Below are 16476 nucleotides of genomic sequence, written 5' to 3' on the forward strand. Positions count from 1 at the left end.
TGCCGCTGACCGTCTGCCGCCGCTCCCAGCTGCCCGACGCCCGCGCCCCGGCGCGCTGGCGCTCCAGGCTGCCGCCGCCGCCGCCCCCCGCCCGGGCCTCGGCGCTCGCGCTCCCGCCCCACGCCATCCGCCAGTCAAGGCTGCAGATGGTGTGGCGCCGCTCCGTGGCGCCCACCCGCCGCTTCTCGGGTGCCGCCCCGGGCGGGCCCGGGTCACGCCCCGCGCCGCCGGGGCTGGCGTCTACTCCGGCTGGCACCGGGTCCACGCCCAGACCTAGGAAAGGCCGGGTGACCGTCAGAAGCAGGAGATCCGGGCTGAGAGCCCTCTCCCGAGGCCAGCTGGGTGTCCTGACCCCGCCGCTGCGGGGGTGGTTGGGGGGAGAAGGGGTCCAGCCGTGTCTGGCCCCGGCCCCGCCCCCACCCTCAGGCTCCACCCCTGGCTTCAAAGTCAGGAGGCCGGACCCCGCCCCACTACGGGTCCTTACTTTTGGGTCCCGCCCCACCCTCAGGCTCCACCCCTGGGTTTGGCAGTTCCCGCCCGCCCTACCCCATTCCGACGCCCCTGGCCTCCCAGACGCTGCCGTTTGGTCTGAGAGTAGTGGTCAGGCTGTCCCCTCCTTCTTTACCCTTAACTCGGACCCTGTCCCGGGTTTCAGGAACACCTCCTTGGCTTCCGGCTTCCCTTCAACCCCTCCCCTGGCCTCAGGCCCCGCCCCTAGTATGGCAGGGTCTGACATCTCCCACCAAGATACCCCAGCCGCGAGCTCCGCCTCCCCAGTGTATGGCCCCTTCACTAGATGAGACTCCGCCTCTGCCGCAGGTTCCCCCCTAACCTCAGAGCCTTGCTACCCTTCATCACGCCCTTTAATTTCAGGCCTCAGGATTCTGGCTTCTCCACCGTTTCGAAAATGGTGGGTCAGGCCGCCCCCCCTTCAAGCCTCAACCTTGGGCTTCCTCTTCTCGCAAACAGCCATGTCCTGTACCTAGTCTCAGGGTAGTTTGGTCAGGTCTTTCCATCACCCAATTATCCAGCCTCAGGCCCCGCCTCTGCCCCAGGTCACGCCCATGCCCAAGACTAGGTGTTGGGCCCTTTCTCCACTCCTTCACCTCCCCCGCCCCGCCCTGCCAGGCCCCGCCTGCCGTACCGGTCTTAAGCACCAGCAGGTGCAGCGCGTCGTCCTGCAGGTAGGAGGCAGCGGCAATCTCGTGCGTGGGGATACGCAAGATGAGCTCCTCGTTGTCGCGCCAGGTGAGCAGTAGGCAGCGGGCCGACAGGCTCAGGATGCTGTCCTGCTCCGCCGTGGTCTTCAGCGGCAGCTCCTTCAGCTGCTGCGGGGTGGGTCGGATCTCCTGAGTCCCAGGGGCCTCGGGTGGGAGAGGTAGGGGACCAGACCCTGCCCTCCCCTCTCCCGGAGCCTCACCCTGGCCGTGTCCAGCAGCTGCAGGAGCTCGTCGCGGCTGGAGGGGTTCAGTGAGGAGGTGACCCAGGTGAGGTGGCCCAGGAACTGGATGGAAATGGGGCGGGGGTGGTGGTGGTGGGAAAAAGGCACAGAGAGGTCTCCCTGAAGCCTTGGAGGACCCTGACCTCCTCACTGACACAGTGCGGGTAGACTGAGATAAAAATATCTGAATTAATAATAATAGCCTGATAATAACTGTTATTAAAGCCATCGTAGGAGCCAGGCATAGTCCTGAGAGTTTTATGCACTCATTCATCATCGCTTTAAGGATGAGAAAACTAAGGCACAGCAAAGCCAAATAACCTGCCCAATATTATAGAGCTAAAAAGGGCAGAACTGGACTCCACACACCAGAGTCCATACTCTCACTGCTAGCTTATTTTTGCTAACATAAGCTTATTTTTATGAGCACATAGTTATTTAGCTATGGCAGAAACAAAAGTCATTAGAATAGCTTGAATTTCCTGCTTGGCCTTAGTGGCTCTGTGCACCCCAAGCACCAGTGACAACTGACTGTGCAGGTCACTGGCCCTCTTCATGATCTTGTTGCAGAAGTCAAATGGAAAGGAAAGAATGTTGTATCCAATTAGTATATGATTTTGTCAGAAAAATGATGCCCCAAATTAAATTAATAGTAAATTAATTCTTCATTCATTCTTAGTTATAGCTTAATGTTATCACACTTAAATGTTATTTAATATAAGAATTAACTTTTAAAAATATTTTTAGTTTTATTCTTCTAGGTGATTCTACCAATCATACCATTTCTTTTCTTTTTATTCTCTATGAAATTTGTTCCTAATTTTTTAAGTGGATTTGTTTGTTAGCTTTTCTCTTCATATAGGGCTGCCAGGTAAAATACAAGATGCCAGTTAAACTTGGTTTTCACATAAACAACTAATATCAATACTAAAAAAGTTCTCATCGCCTATCTGAAATTTAAATTAAAAAAATTTTTTTTGTTGAAATATAATTGATTTACAGTGTTAGTTTCAGGTATATAGCAAAGTGATTCAAATACATATTCTTTTTCAGATTCTTTTCCATTATAGGTTATTATAAGATATTGAATATAGTTCCCTGTGTTATACAATAGGTCCTTGTTGTTTATTTATTTTATATATAGTAGTGTGTATCTGTTAATCCCAAACTCTAATTTATCCCTCCCCCCACCAAAATTCAAACTTAACTGGGTGCCTGTTTTTTACTAAATCTGACACTACTACCCCCATATCAGTCTTTATTGGGTAGTGAGGATTCTCCACTGCTCCTTCATGGTGTTCATGAAATAGAAGTAAAGCCCTTGAGTTGGCCTAAGTCCATGTGGCCTGCAGAACTGGCTTCCTTTAAGCTGGACACTGTCCAACTAGCAGCAACGTCACTGCAGTAAAATCTCACAGGACGGTCCAGCTTTTTGGTGCACAGAGCACCTTCCCATCTGCTCTCCCCTTGGGGTAGGCTTTGAGCCCCGTGTTGAGATGGCAACACTGAGGCTGATCAGGTGGAGGTCGCTTGTTGAGGGTCCCCAGCATAATTCAGGGGCAAGGCTGCCTTGAACCCAGGCCCCTTTCCCCTGAGCCTCCCCTGTGTGAGATAGGACTGGTCAGGGTTTGGTGTGGGGGAGAGGTAAGGTCTTTCCTGATGGGATCCAGAACATGCCTCCCTAAAATATGGCACCTTGGCACATTGAATATCTTAAGCTGAAGGAGTATGAGAAAACAGCAGAAGCAGGAAGGTCACTCTAACCTCCCCCCACCTCACCCATCTTCCCTGAAAGCAGGCGATAAATCTCCCTGGTGAAGGGTACCCTCCTTTCAGGGTACCAGTAGGAAGGGAGACATCCTTATCACCAGGGACAGGGAATTGAAGGCCGAGAAGTCTGTATGGCCGAGAAGTCTGTATAAACAAACCCTGTTCCTCTTTCACCATTTACCAACCCCCTCCAAACCCCTCTGCCTTGTCTATTCTTCACAGATTTATTGTTTCTTTGTCAAAAAGTATAAAAGCTTCCTGCTCTGGTCACTTCTCAGGGTCTTCCATTCTCTTCTGAAGGCTCTCATGTACATGTGAAAATTTAATAAAATGTGTGTGCTTTTCTCCTGTTAATCTTTGTTCAGTTTAATTTTCAGATCCAGCCAGGTAGCCTAAGAGGGCTGAGGAAAACTTCCCCCCCAGCCCCTTATCTCAAGCTTCTTCCCACCCCTCCTGCTCATCCCCAAAGTACCTTGACCTCTTTCTCCAGATAGTCACACAGCAGAATCTGGGGGTCGATGAGGTAGTCAGGGGGATAAAGGGGCATCGAATGCAGGGGCCGGCGGCTCACACTGCTTCGAAAGGCTGCCCGGCGCCCAGCCTTCGGGAACACCAGCCTCCGGATGGGGGACACGAAGCCCTGGGGGAGGCGGGGGCGTGGGGGGGAAGAACAGTAATAACAGCAACTGACTTGATCATATTCAGCACTTACATGTGCAGCCTTTTACTTACATTACCTAATTTAATTCTTACGGAAACTCTGCAGAGGGGGTAGCTCTATGATTCCCATTTTATAGGTGGAGAAACAGCCTCAGAGAGGGAGCTAGCTAATAAGGTCACCAGCTAGTAGCGGTAGAACCAACAGTTCACCTTGGGCAGTCTGGCTCCAAACCTTCCATTCTAAACACGCAGGTGAGGGTGGAAGCCCTGTGCAGGCCCAGGCTGAGGTTTAAGGAACCCCCACCCAGGCTGGGGCAAGTACAGAAAAATATTAACATTCAGTGTGGCTGAGTGGCGGGTGCATAGGTATTTAAGCTATTTTCTGTGCTTTCCTAAATATTAGAAATGGTTAACAGGTACCTTGAAGTTTAATCCAGTGGGCACCTGCATAAAAATGGCCTGGATCAAGATTAAAGGAGCAAATTTCAGGGCCCCAGCCCATCCCAACAGAATTTAAACTCCCAGGAAAGTGTGAGCACTGCTCTAGAGCAGTGGTTCTCAGTGTGTGGTTCCTGGGTCTCCACCAGCAGTAGCAGCAGCATCGCCTGTGAACTTGAGAGAAATCTACATTCTTGTGCTCCATCCCAAACCTACTGGATCAGAACCTGGGATGAGACCCAATGATCTGTGTATTAACAAGCGCTCCAGGTGATTCTCCTGCAGGCCCAGCTCAAGTTTTAAAATCAGTATCATGAAATAAATAAATAAATAAAATAAAATAAAATAAAACAGTATCATGGAGCCTGGATGAAGAATGTGGAAGCTCTGAGAAATGAGAACAAGCGATGTGGGAACGGGCCTCCCAAGCAGAGGGCACAGCATGTGCAAAACAATGGGGGCTGCAAGGGCGAGCGCGAGCCTGGAGAAGGTGTGTTGTAGCTGTGGCTGAATGACAAGATGAACAAGTCATAGAGGGCTCGAATGCCAGCTGTGGAGCCAGGACTTTATCCTGTATATGGCAGTATGTGTGTATATGTGAGTGGAGTGGGGAGGTAAATGCTTTGTCTGTGGCCCTCAGTGGTCCACCCCTGCCCACTTCTCCAGCCTCATCTCACCCCACACTGCCCCTAACTCCTGCCCTCCAGCTATAGGGCCATCTTTCAGTTCTTCCTACTTGCTACACTCCTTCCTACCATGGGGCTTTGCACATGCTGTTCCTCTGCCGGAAACACTCTTCCCTGTCCTCTTTCCTTCCACCCATCAGATCTCAGCTCAAACTGACCAGTCTAGGGCTGGGTCCCTTAATATTCTGTCCCCCAGCACTGTGTACGGAGACTTTTGTACAGTTTTACATTAATTGTTTGTTTGTTTTTTTTAATTAATAGTTGTCTCCCTCACTAGAATGTGAGCTTCAGGGAGGGAGCAGGGACCTTGTCTGACTTTGCTCACCAAGTGCATCATCACCAGCACCAGGCACAGTGCCTGGCACATAATAGGTGCTGGATAAATAAATATCTATAGAAGGAATGAACCAAGAGAGAACAAGCACCTATGTCTTGTCTCCCTTCGGAGCCCTCACAGTTCATGTGGGAGTCTTTTCAAACAGCTGGATCTAGGTTTCCTGGGGGAAGAGGGCTCAGTGGGGGTGGGGGTAGGAGTTGGAATCCCAGAGGCTCCCTGGACCACAAAGACAAACAGGTGCGATGCCCAGAGAACCAGACTAGAAAATATCTGAGAGTCAGGAAGGGGTAAAGGTCTAGGGGTGGGGGGAATGACCCCCAGGCTGAGGCCTTTGGAGCAGAACTGGGCCCTGTATAAAGGTAGGGAGGGGGCAGGCTCAGTTGGAACCCAGCGAGGGGGGAGCAGGCAGGTGTCTCGAGCCTGGATAGGCAGCCTCATAGCACAGAATTGCCCTGGCTGAGGTCCTTCTGTCTGGGGAGGCAGGGAGCAGGGGAATGGGTTTGTTGGGTGGCTGTCAATCTGCCCCTCAGTCTGAGAAGCTGCAGGAGGGAACCCCCAGGAACACCAGGGAAGCAGGTTGAGAATATCTCCCAAACTAATCTGACTGGCTGGATTTTCCTGGAAGGTGCCTGTCTGTCTGTCCATTCCTGGGATGGCACAGGCCACTGAGAGCAGGGAGACGGGTTAGGGAATTTTGAGTCCAAATGTCTGGCTGCCCAAGGTTGGGGAGGAAGGTCTTTCCTAACAAGAAGAAAGGCTCTCCTGACGCCACTCACTGCCCATCACCCCCCTCCTCCCCCCAGGCTTCCCACTTCTCCGACTCCGGGGACATTTCTCTACCCCGCACCCCTTCCAACCTCCCACCTACCTTTTTCCCTTTCTTGACTTCATATTCCATGGTGAAGTGTCCCCTCCACTCCTGCCACCCTCCTGGCCACCCCCCTCCACCTTCTCCCCCCATGCAGTTCCTTTGTTCTTTTTCCTGCCTCGGAAACTCCACCAGTCCCAGAGTTCCTGCCCCTCCCATCTGATAGTGAGCGGTGGGGTGTGGGGTGGGTGGAGGACGCAGCCTTGGGACCCTCCAGCTGAACAGTGGAAGCCCAGCCAGAGCAACTGGCCTGGGGAGAAAGCCCCCAAGGCCTGCAGCCAGCAGGCTTGCTATTTAGGGGGCTTGGGAGTTGAGTAAGGCTGGGAATGGTCCCCTGAATTTGGAGTTGGAAAGTCCTAAATACCACCCCCTCTTCTGCCACCGACCTTGCTGTGTGACCTTGGCAAGGCAGGTTAGTTCCCCCTTTCACAGCCTCAGTTTCCCCCTCCCCTTTATAAATTAGGAGTAAACATTGCCTTCCTCTCTGGGCTGGTGTGGTGAGAAATAAATGGAAGTGGGTGGGAAAATGCTTCATAAACTATGAAATATTGTGTCTGAGCAAGTAATGATTTTAAAAATTAATCATTACTATTAAGGGAGGTCGTATGCATGGGCTTTAGAGACAGGCTGTTTGAGTTTGAATCCTGGCTTTGTCACTTACTAGGGTTATGACCTTGGGTCTGTAACCTCTTGTGCCTCCATTTCCCCATCTGTAAAATGGGCATAATACCAGCCTTGTGACCTTGTAAGAATTAAATGCACTTAGAAAGGCTCTTGGCACATGTGAGGTACTCAATAAATATTAACTCTTTACCTGTGTGTCTGTGTGTCCTGGGCTGTTTTACTGTCTCTTGAGAGAATAATATTAGAGAGGCAAGGTTCCCTTTGTGGCTCTGGACTGAGCACTTTACATATTTCATCTCACTTATTCTTCACAATATTGGGGTACTATCGTTATACAGATTTTTAAAACAGGCTCAATTGCAGAGGCTGACCCAAGGAGGGGACACAGTGAATGAGAGGAGGACCTGGGATATCTGCTGGGTCTGGCTCTGATCTGAAGCCTGGTTCTTTCCTCTAGGGCCTATGCCCTCTGTGTGGCCCACGCAGGACAGCTGGAAAGGTTCTGACTGACCCCTTCTTACCTTGCCATGACCCCTGGGTTCTGGAGACCTAAGTCCCGGAACTGATTTGCTGTATGATCCAGGGAGGTTGCTTATTGTAAGCTCCCTGGGCCTCAGTTTCCTCATCTTTCCAACGGGAACAATAATCCCCCAAACCCTGTCCTGCAGTTAGAGACATGGCAGGAAAGACATCAGGCTGTGCATAAGAAGGCAGTTGGAAATTATGAAGTGCAGGGGCCAATGCATAGGATTGTTTTGAGTTTTTTCTAAAAGCCTGGGTGTTCCAGGTTAGTGCCGGTGGGAGTGAGGGTCAGAGCTCCCCACTGCCTCTGGGTGTGAGAGCCGACAGAGACTCCCAGACACCAGCCTTCCCTCTTCCCCTCCCTCCCTCATTCGGGGGTGGGGAAATGGCCCAGGCTGCTTAGTGCTAGCTCATACAGCCACCCCCACCCGCTCCCCTACATCCTGCCAGTCACCGCCCAACAGCAGGAAGTGAGATCTCCCTCAGCCCGCCCCCCCGCCCCCGGGGCCAACAGGAAGAGGCCAGGATGTGCTACCCAATCCCTGACTGCCCCAGACATCAAACTCCCAGTTAACCCCTGAGCAGGTCCTGAATTCCCACCCTCAGAGTGGCAGCAGGGAATGAAAGGTGGTCTCTTGCTTTGGCACCTCCAAGACTGACTTTTTTTTTTGAAGATTTTCCTGATGTGGACCATGTTTAAAGTCTTTTTGAATTTGTTACAATATCGCTTCTGTTTTATGTTTTTTTGATTTTTTGGCCACGAGGCATGTGGGATTTTAGCTCCGTGACCAAGGATTGAACCTGCACCCACTGCATTGGAAGGTGAAGTCTTAACCGCTGGACCGCCAAGGGAAGTCCCCCATGACTGACTTTTGCAAGCCTTTTCTTCTCTCTGAGCCTCAGTTTCCCTATCTGTAAAATGGGGATGTCTATTATTCCTGGAATAACTCCAAACATCACTGGACTGCTGGGAATCTCAAACAGGACAAGAAGTGTTCTGAATGCCACTAGGAAGAGCAAACTATCTCTGTGTTCCCTGCAGTGCACACTCCAGGGCCATGAACAGATCAAGATCAAGTGGTTAGTACGCGGTCAGTGGAAATGGGCGGAGACAGGTGGACCTAGGTTCAAATGTGTATGACCTTGAACCAGTAGTTTCTCTTGGAGTCTCAGAGTCTCGTGTGTCAAAAGCAGGATAATGATGGTGCTTGCCTCAGAAGGCTGCTGCAGGGATTAAATGGGATCAGAAGCATACAGTGGTAACACTTATTAATAAAGTTGCTTGTGAATCAAAAAAGAGGTGAGTAAAACAAAGTCCATGCCCTCAAGACTTAACAGTTGTGGCAAATAGGATTCACCTCTTTTGAGCCACCTCCAGTTGATTGGCAGGGGCTGCCCTGGAGTGCTGATTAGAAAAACCAGATCTACTCCCAATGAAAAAGGGATTGCCATCGGATGGTGGTTGGGTGGGGAATGTGGCAGCTGGTGTACAGTGCATATGCTGACCCCTAAACTGGTGACAGAGAAAGACACACAGGCAAAGAACTCTGATACAAGGCAAGCGACTTGTTTGGGGAAGGTAGAATCAGGAGCCATTCACCAAGCCTGTGGCATTCAAGCCAGGCTTTGAAGGGCGTATGGACAGGAAGGTCGCTCCAGGCAGAGGGAACTCATTGCATGAGATGCGACACTTTTGGCTACCAAGAATAGACTATCCGATCAAAAGTGGCTTAGACATAAGGGAAATTTATTATCTCTCAAGACAAAGCCCAATGGTAAGTGATTTTAGGGCTGGTTAATTGAGCAGCTCAAAAATGGCATCAAGTTCCTTACATCTTCTGCTTTGCTGGTGTTATAGGCTGAATTGTGTCCCCCTCGCCCCCCAAAATTTATATGTTGAAGCCCGCACACCCAGTACCTCAGAATGTGGCTGTTGGGGAGAGAAGACGTTTAAAGAGGTGATTATGTTAGAATGAGGCCATAGTGTGGGTTCTAATCTAACTTGATCGGTGTCCCTATAAGAAGAGGAAATTTGAACACACAGACACCAGGGGCGCACACACACAGAGGAAAGACCATGTAAGGACACAGTGAGAATGCTGCCATCGGCAAGCCAAGGAGAGAGCCTCAGAAGAAACCAGTCCTAGGTCCGGGCAGCCGAAGAGTGTGGTTAGCAAGATGAACAAAGATGCGCAGATGAGAGCAGCAATTAACCAAAAGTTGATAGAAACTGGAGAAAGAGAACGCCTCAAAGAGTTGCTGAGAGCTAAATTAATTGAAAGTGGCTGGAAGGATCAGTTGAAGGCACACTGTAAAGAGGTAATTAAAGAAAAAGGACTAGAACACGTTACTGTTGATGACTTGGTGGCTGAAATCACACCAAAAGGCAGAGCCCTGGTACCTGACAGTGTAAAGAAGGAGCTCCTACAAAGAATAAGAACATTCCTTGCTCAGCATGCCAGCCTTTAAGATTGAATTAGATTGTGTTGTTTTGTGGTTTTATTTCTGAAAGTAAAACTTGCCATAAATTAGGAATTGATTTCCCAAAATAAAATCCTTTTTTGTATGATGGTATACAGTTTTCAGTAATGATGTATACAATTGTATTGATTTTTTTCCCTAAATGTGTTATTTTAATAAATATCTCATGAATGAGTTTGAAGTTTCCTTGGATTTTAGAATAAATGGGACTTTATTAATAATTCATCAAATTTGTTAAGAGAAAAAGTCAAGCATTGAATATAGTTTAAGTGTTAAGTATGTAAATGTTAAGTAAGCAAATCTCTGTAATAACAATTGAGGAGAGGTAAGCAGCCTCTTCTAAAAAAAAAAAAAAGAAGAAACCAGTCCTGCTAACACCTTGGTCTTGGACTTCTAGCCTCCGGAACTGTGAAAAAATAGATTTCTGTTAAGTCACCCAGTCTGTGGTATTTTGTTATGGGAGCCCTAGCAAACTAACACAGCTGGCAAGAGGGCTGTAGCAGTTGTAGGACCAATACAGACATGATACTACTCATCATTATTCTGGTTTTGATGCTATCGACCCTTGATGAGGCCAAGGGTTTCCCCTTCTTGTGTGTCTTTTTATCGAGAAGGAAAACCTTTCCCAGAGATTCTTCAAAAGACTTCCCTTCGGAATCTAGGGGTCAGATGTATTAGCCAGGATATATTTCAGCTCTAACAAAGATCCAAATAACAGTGGCTTAAACGTGATAGAAGTTGATCTCTTCCATCACATAAGCAGTCCAGGGCAGGTATAGCAGCTCCATGTGTCCAGGACCTAGGGGCTTCCTGTCTCGCTGCTCCACCAGGCTAGGGTTTTGCTTTCAACTTCAAGCTGGCTCTCGACACAGCTGCAGTCAAGCCAGTAGGAAGGGTAAACTGAGCCAGAGGAGAGCACAGCTCCTCCCTCTAAAGGGATGATCTGGAAGCAGCACAAAGTTCTACTGTTCATATCCCATTGGCCGGGACTTGTTTCCATGGAAACACCTAACTGCAAAGGAGGCTGGGAAATAGTCTTCTATTCTGAGTGTCCATGTGCCCAGCTAATAATTCCTTTATAGAAAAAGGAGGGGCATGGATAGTGGGGGACATATAGCAGTCTCTGCCTCACAGAATTGGGTCACATGGCCCTGCCCCCACCAATCCTCAGTCAGGGGAATTATCTTGGACCAATGGTTCTCAAACTTGGGTGTGCCTCAGAATCGGCGTGAAGGCTTATAAAAACATGATGCTCCCCACCCACACAATGGCTGATTCAGTAGGTCTGGGGTGGGCTCTGAGAATCAGCATTTCTAACAAATTTCCTGGTGATGCTGCTCTGGGGACCACACTTTGAGAACTACTGTCTTGCCTCCTAAGGCCAGGTAGGGGCTACATTCCCTGAGCACTTGGGCTGGGGGCTCCTAGGAAATGGGGCTCTACCTGCATGAGAGAATGGAGAGAAAGGGCATTGGGTGGCAACCAGGAGAACCTCACAGAAACAGGAAGTTGGTGGTTTGGAGAAGCTATGAGGTCTAGGTGGGGTGATGTTGGAGGTGAGGATTAAGAGGTATTTTGGGTCCAGGTTGTGAAAAGTCAGCATCTTGCGTACTAAAGAATGTCACCAGCCATCTGGCTCTACAAGAATTGAGTCATTAGCCACTGTAGTCACTGACCTTTAACACACCCTGAAAGGAGATCAGGAATGAGGCACTCTGTGCTCTGGGAAAACTGGCAGAACAGACCTTCAGATGGTTATATATTTTCAGGAGAAATGTTTTATGCACCTGGATTCTTGCATCTTCCCATACTTCGAAAAGCACTAAAACCATTAACTAAGATAGCTGTTCCTTGAGACTAGCAGCAACCTTCTACCGAGATGTGTGCTTGGTTGCACGTACCTCCCTTCACCAAAATCACATATATACTGATCTCCCCTCCTTACCTCTTCGGGACACTTTCTCAGAGCTAGCTAAGAGGCAGTCTCCCAGGCTATAGTCCTCAATAAGACTCTTTCTCTTTTTTTTTTTTTAAGTTTATTTATTTATTTTAGGCTGCGATGGGTCTTCGTTGCTGTGCGCGGGCTCCCTCCAGCTGTGGCAAGCAGGGGCTACTCTTCCCTGCGGTGTGCAGGCCTCTCACTGCAGTAGCCTCTCTTGTTGTGGAGCACAGGCTCCAGGCACGTGGGCCCCAGCAGTCGTGGCTCGCGGGCTCCAGAGTGCAGACTCAGCAGTTGTGGCGCACGGGCCTAATTGCTCCGCGGCATGTGGGATCCTCCCAGACCAGGGCTTGAACCCGTGTCCCCTGCATGGGCAGGTGGATTCCCAACGACTGCGCCACCAGGGAAGCCCCTCAGTAAGACTCTTGACTCACAGCTTTTACCTTGTGCGTTTTTTCAAAGTTGACAATCTTTATTCTGAAGGCCCTGGGGAGCCATGGGAGATTGTAAAGCCAGGAAATGTCATGGTCACATTTGGGGGAGGAGGCATTAAAGCAATGGTCCTCAAAGTGAGGTTCTTAGATCCCCTTGTACTAGATCCTCTGGAGAGCCTTTAAAATTCATATTCCCAGGCATGCTCTATTTCCCCCCTCCTCCAGTTATGGAGATGGAAATCTGCATTTTAAATAACCCCCCTCTACCCCAGGAAATTCTGATGCATTTTGAAGTTTGAGAACCACTGGCTTAGAGGGTGGAAACCATGGAGGTAGGGAGATCTCCTAGGGGCAATGCCCTCTAGAATGTAAGCTCCAGGAGGGCAGCGATCATGCCTGTTTTATGTCTTTCTTATTCACTGTGTCTTAGAAGAGTGCCTGGCACGTAGTAGGTATTCAATAAACATTTGTTTTAACGGCATTAGGAACTTCGGTCTAGGTCCTGAAACTTCAGTCTAGGTCCTGACTTTGCCACTGACTCATTCTGTGACCTCTAGAGAGTCTGTCCCCAGTCCCTTTTTTCCCTTACCTGTAAAACGAGGAGTTTGGAGAAAAATCCCTAAATTTTTGGCCCCACCCATCATTCTGGTTGAGTGATTGAGGTTCTGTCCAATCAACAGGGAGCTTTGTATCTGCTGTCCTCTTCCAGCCAAATGCCTTTATCTCTTAAGGGAGCCACAGGAGCCGCAGGGGTTGTGGCAGAGGGTATCCTTTCTCCCCGCACCCTCCTTCCTCATCTTCTTTCTCTGGCGCAGAATAGCCAAAACAATAAGACGCAAACAGCACGTACTGAAATGACTTTTAATATCTCATGTTGCAGCAAAATTAAAAATATACAAAAAGTTTGTGGTGTACAAAAGAGTCTCAGTACAGAAGTCCCAGCTTGGGGTCCCCTGCCCCTCCTGGGGGAAGGGCAGAGGGGTGAGTGGGGTCTCGGGACTGAGGATGGCACAGATGCAGTAAATACCAGGAGGTGGGATCGGGATTGGAGACACAATTGGGCAAGGGTGGGGGTCGACTAGGGAGGGAAGAAAGAATCTGGATGGGAGAATCACCCGGAATTGTGCTGAGGGAGGGAAATTAGCCCCTTGGGCATGGCTAGTGGTTCCTGGAGTTGGAGAAAAAGTGGAAGCGGGGGCATCAGGGCTGGGGGTGTTCTGGTGGGACCCCGAAGAACCTGGGCTCTGATCCCACCCTCCCAACTCACCGTGTGACCTTCTGCTGGCCACCCCTTCTGGGCCTACCCCTTCAGAAGGGGAAGGATGATTCAACAGACGCTGGATGATTAAACCACTGATTCCTAACTTGGGGTCCCAGAGGCAAGAATGGGGCCCACAAGTGCTCTTGAGAAGTATGTATTAAATGCCAACAGAATACAGATATTCCCCCGACCTTTCAGCCCTAGAAGCTAACTCAAGGCCTTGGAAGCATTTATCTGCAATCAGAAGCTCAGTTTGAGTTAATTTAATGTGGGAAAATTAATTATCCTTCAAGAAGTGAGGCCAGTTTGGGAGAAAAATCTCCCAAACTATAAGATCCTCAAGGGTGAAAATAATAAGGGGGTATCTGGGAATCATTCAGGTCCCTTCCAGCTAGTTTATGACTGGTTCACAAAAGACAGTGGGTTTTGGGAGCTGTTCAGATGGGGTCCCTCCAAGTGTGGTTGTTTAGCCAACCAAATGGAGACAGGCCTGGTTTGGAGTCTGGGATTTGGGTGAGAGGGAGATGGAAGAATATCCTTTTTCTACCTAGTGCCTTTTCACCCCCTTTGCCCCAAGCTACCCTCCACTCTGGGATTACTGCAGGTGCCCCAGGGCCCACCCCCCTTCAGCCTGGCCTGGGGGTGCCCTTAACGACGATTGTGCATAGAATAAAGGCCAGGATTGCTAGGGAGAAGGCAGCCCCCTTCTTGCTGGGAGAAGGGAAGGGTAGAGGAGGCCTGGCACAGCAGGTCCACACCGCATACAGACACATACCGGGGAGTTTTCTGCTTCCAGGAACCAGGCCATCCCTAGATCAGGCCTTCCTGTCCCACTTCCACAATTTCCTGCTGTTCCTCGCCTCGCCTCTACCTGCAGCGACCAAGAACCCGGGAATGTCCTAGCCCCTCCCCAACCAGAAGGGCACTTGAGAGTCTTTTTCCCCAGCCCCAGGGTCTCAGAAGCCCCTCTGGTTGGGAAGGGGGACCGCAGACCCCATCCCCACTGCTGCCCACGTGGCTTGGCACTCACTCCATCTCTTTCACTGAGACATTACAAAGAACGGAAGTACAGAAATTGATAGCTTCTCCCTCCTGTGGGCCATAACTGGTAGGGAGCCAACCTCAGGGTGCCAAAGGGTGGCATGGCCCAGCACAGGATGGGGCAGTTGGGTCCTGGCTTTCAGTCCTCTGCCTGTACCTGAACTCTCCCCCCACCCAGTGCAGGTTCCTTCTACCTGGGGGCCCCCAAACTGGAGAAGACCCCAGTCCTTACGCTGACCCTGTCAGTCACTGGAGGGGCCTGCAGCCCTTATCGGATGATGGTTCCCAAGCCAGGGACCTCGTGGATGCCCAGACCTCCCTGGCCTTTTCAGTCAAGAGGGCGTGGGGCCAGTTCTCAGGTGGCCAGGCCATGGGGGTTTAGGGTTGGACTAGAAAAGTCTCAAAGGAGTTTCCAGACTCTTCAAGGTTTTCTAGAACCTTATTAACATTTTGAACCAGAGGTTTCAAACTGGTGGCCCACGGTCAAATATGAGTGTTTAGTTTGGCCCGCACTGGATTTTTCAAAAATTTGAACTTTAGTGGCTATAGGCAGGGCACGTACTCTCCAGTTTGTCAGAGTCCCCATCACTTTATTTTCTAGCACCTCTACCGCTCTTATTTTCATTAACTGGAAGCATTTGAATTTGCAACCCATGCACTCAGATACCTTCTCCCCACTGCCTGAAGTTTCAGTGAATTCCCAGCCCAGGTGATCTCCAAGGGACCTGTGGGACTTTAGCCCTTAGGAGGGCACTGGGGCTGCCAGGCAAGACCTTCCCTCCCTGGATACTCCTAGCCCTGTTGGCCCTGACCCTGAGACCTGGACCAGGCCTTGCCCTCCCTGCCCTCTGCTTTCTTCAACTCTCATGGGTGACACACCTCTGCAGGACACAGGTGTAGCAGGGAACTGGCTTGGGGTAAGGCAGATTTGGGGGAGATACGAGGATAAGGCAGATGAAAGGAGAGGACCAAGAAAGGCTTCCTTGTTGGGGAGCCCCCTGCTGGGGAGGGGTAGAGGTCTGTGCTGTCCAACCAGGTGATAGTTACAAGGCACGTGGAACATCAGTGCGTGGGGGTGTGATGAGGGGTGTGTGCTGCCTGGAGAGGTTTGGGGAGCACAGTCAGCAGCCTGGGGCATTGGTTCCAAAAAACTGGGAGACAGAAGTCTGCCCTGGGAATGGGGACATGGTCTCCTAGGAGTTGAGGTACTGTCAGCATGGCAGGGCCTGACATATTTGGTACCTAGAGCATCCTGTTCTCTTCTCTCCCTGGCAAAATTAAGATGGACCCAACTACCTCTCATCCCCAGGAAAAGCCTAACTCTGCCACGACTTCCTGTGTGATCTTGGGCAAGTCCCTGGCCCTCTCTGTGCCTCCATTTCTTCTTTATAGTGGATGTGGAGGGTAGGTGGCTTAAGAGACACTAAGGGCCCCTCTGGGCTGTGAACCTTCTCTCACTGCAAGGACGCTGTAGGGATTCTGGGAAGGGCTGAGCAGCCAGGCTAGAGGGGAAGACGGGGAATGGGCAGTAGGAGGCAGGGACCCAGGGTGTCCAGTTCTGGCAGGGAAGAGAGACTGGCTGAGGTAGATTGTGTCACAGAAAGGAAAACAAAACTGCTTGAATGAGATGGTGCCCCTTCCCTACTCTGACGCCTCCATCCCAGTGAAACAAGGGGACCAGTAGGGACAAGATGAAGTAAGGGACAGGCCAGCAGAGAGAGGGACCTCAGGCCTGGGAGGGATGGGGTCCTGAGCTCCTAGGTGTGGAGGGAGGGGGCAGTCCTTAAGGGGCTGAGCTCTTTCCAGAGGGTGAGACGCAGAAGGTGCCTGTAGCCCTCTCCTCGGGCCCTTTGACTATGACCGTTTCTGGTGTTCAGGTGTCCTTGCAGGCAGAGGCCTTTAGGGAAGGTTTTGTGGGATTGAGAAGATATGGGGTGGAGGTGGAGTAAAGTCCAAAAATGAGCCTCAAGCCAT

The 16476-nt window shown here is 50.5% G+C and overlaps 1 protein-coding gene and 1 pseudogene across 1 annotated transcript in view; one reads left to right on the forward strand and one right to left on the reverse strand.

Moving 5' to 3' along the window:
* Positions 1–6230, reverse strand: part of CCM2L (CCM2 like scaffold protein) — a 14688-nt gene extending 8458 nt beyond the window's left edge. Inside the window, exons 1-5 of the mRNA XM_007446862.1 lie at positions 6201–6230; positions 3684–3851; positions 1421–1504; positions 1145–1328; positions 11–273 (exon numbers count right to left, since the gene is read on the reverse strand). Of these exons, the coding sequence (XP_007446924.1) occupies positions 11–273; positions 1145–1328; positions 1421–1504; positions 3684–3851; positions 6201–6230 (729 nt within the window). The remainder of the gene's footprint in view (positions 1–10; positions 274–1144; positions 1329–1420; positions 1505–3683; positions 3852–6200) is intronic.
* Positions 6231–9518: 3288 nt separating this feature from the next.
* Positions 9519–9815, forward strand: LOC103078880 (transcription and mRNA export factor ENY2 pseudogene; annotated as a pseudogene).
* Positions 9816–16476: the final 6661 nt, after the last annotated feature.

This window comes from Lipotes vexillifer, unplaced genomic scaffold (genome assembly GCF_000442215.2).
Source record: "Lipotes vexillifer unplaced genomic scaffold, Lipotes_vexillifer_v1.1 scaffold75, whole genome shotgun sequence".
In the NCBI taxonomy this organism is placed as follows: domain Eukaryota; kingdom Metazoa; phylum Chordata; class Mammalia; order Artiodactyla; family Lipotidae; genus Lipotes; species Lipotes vexillifer.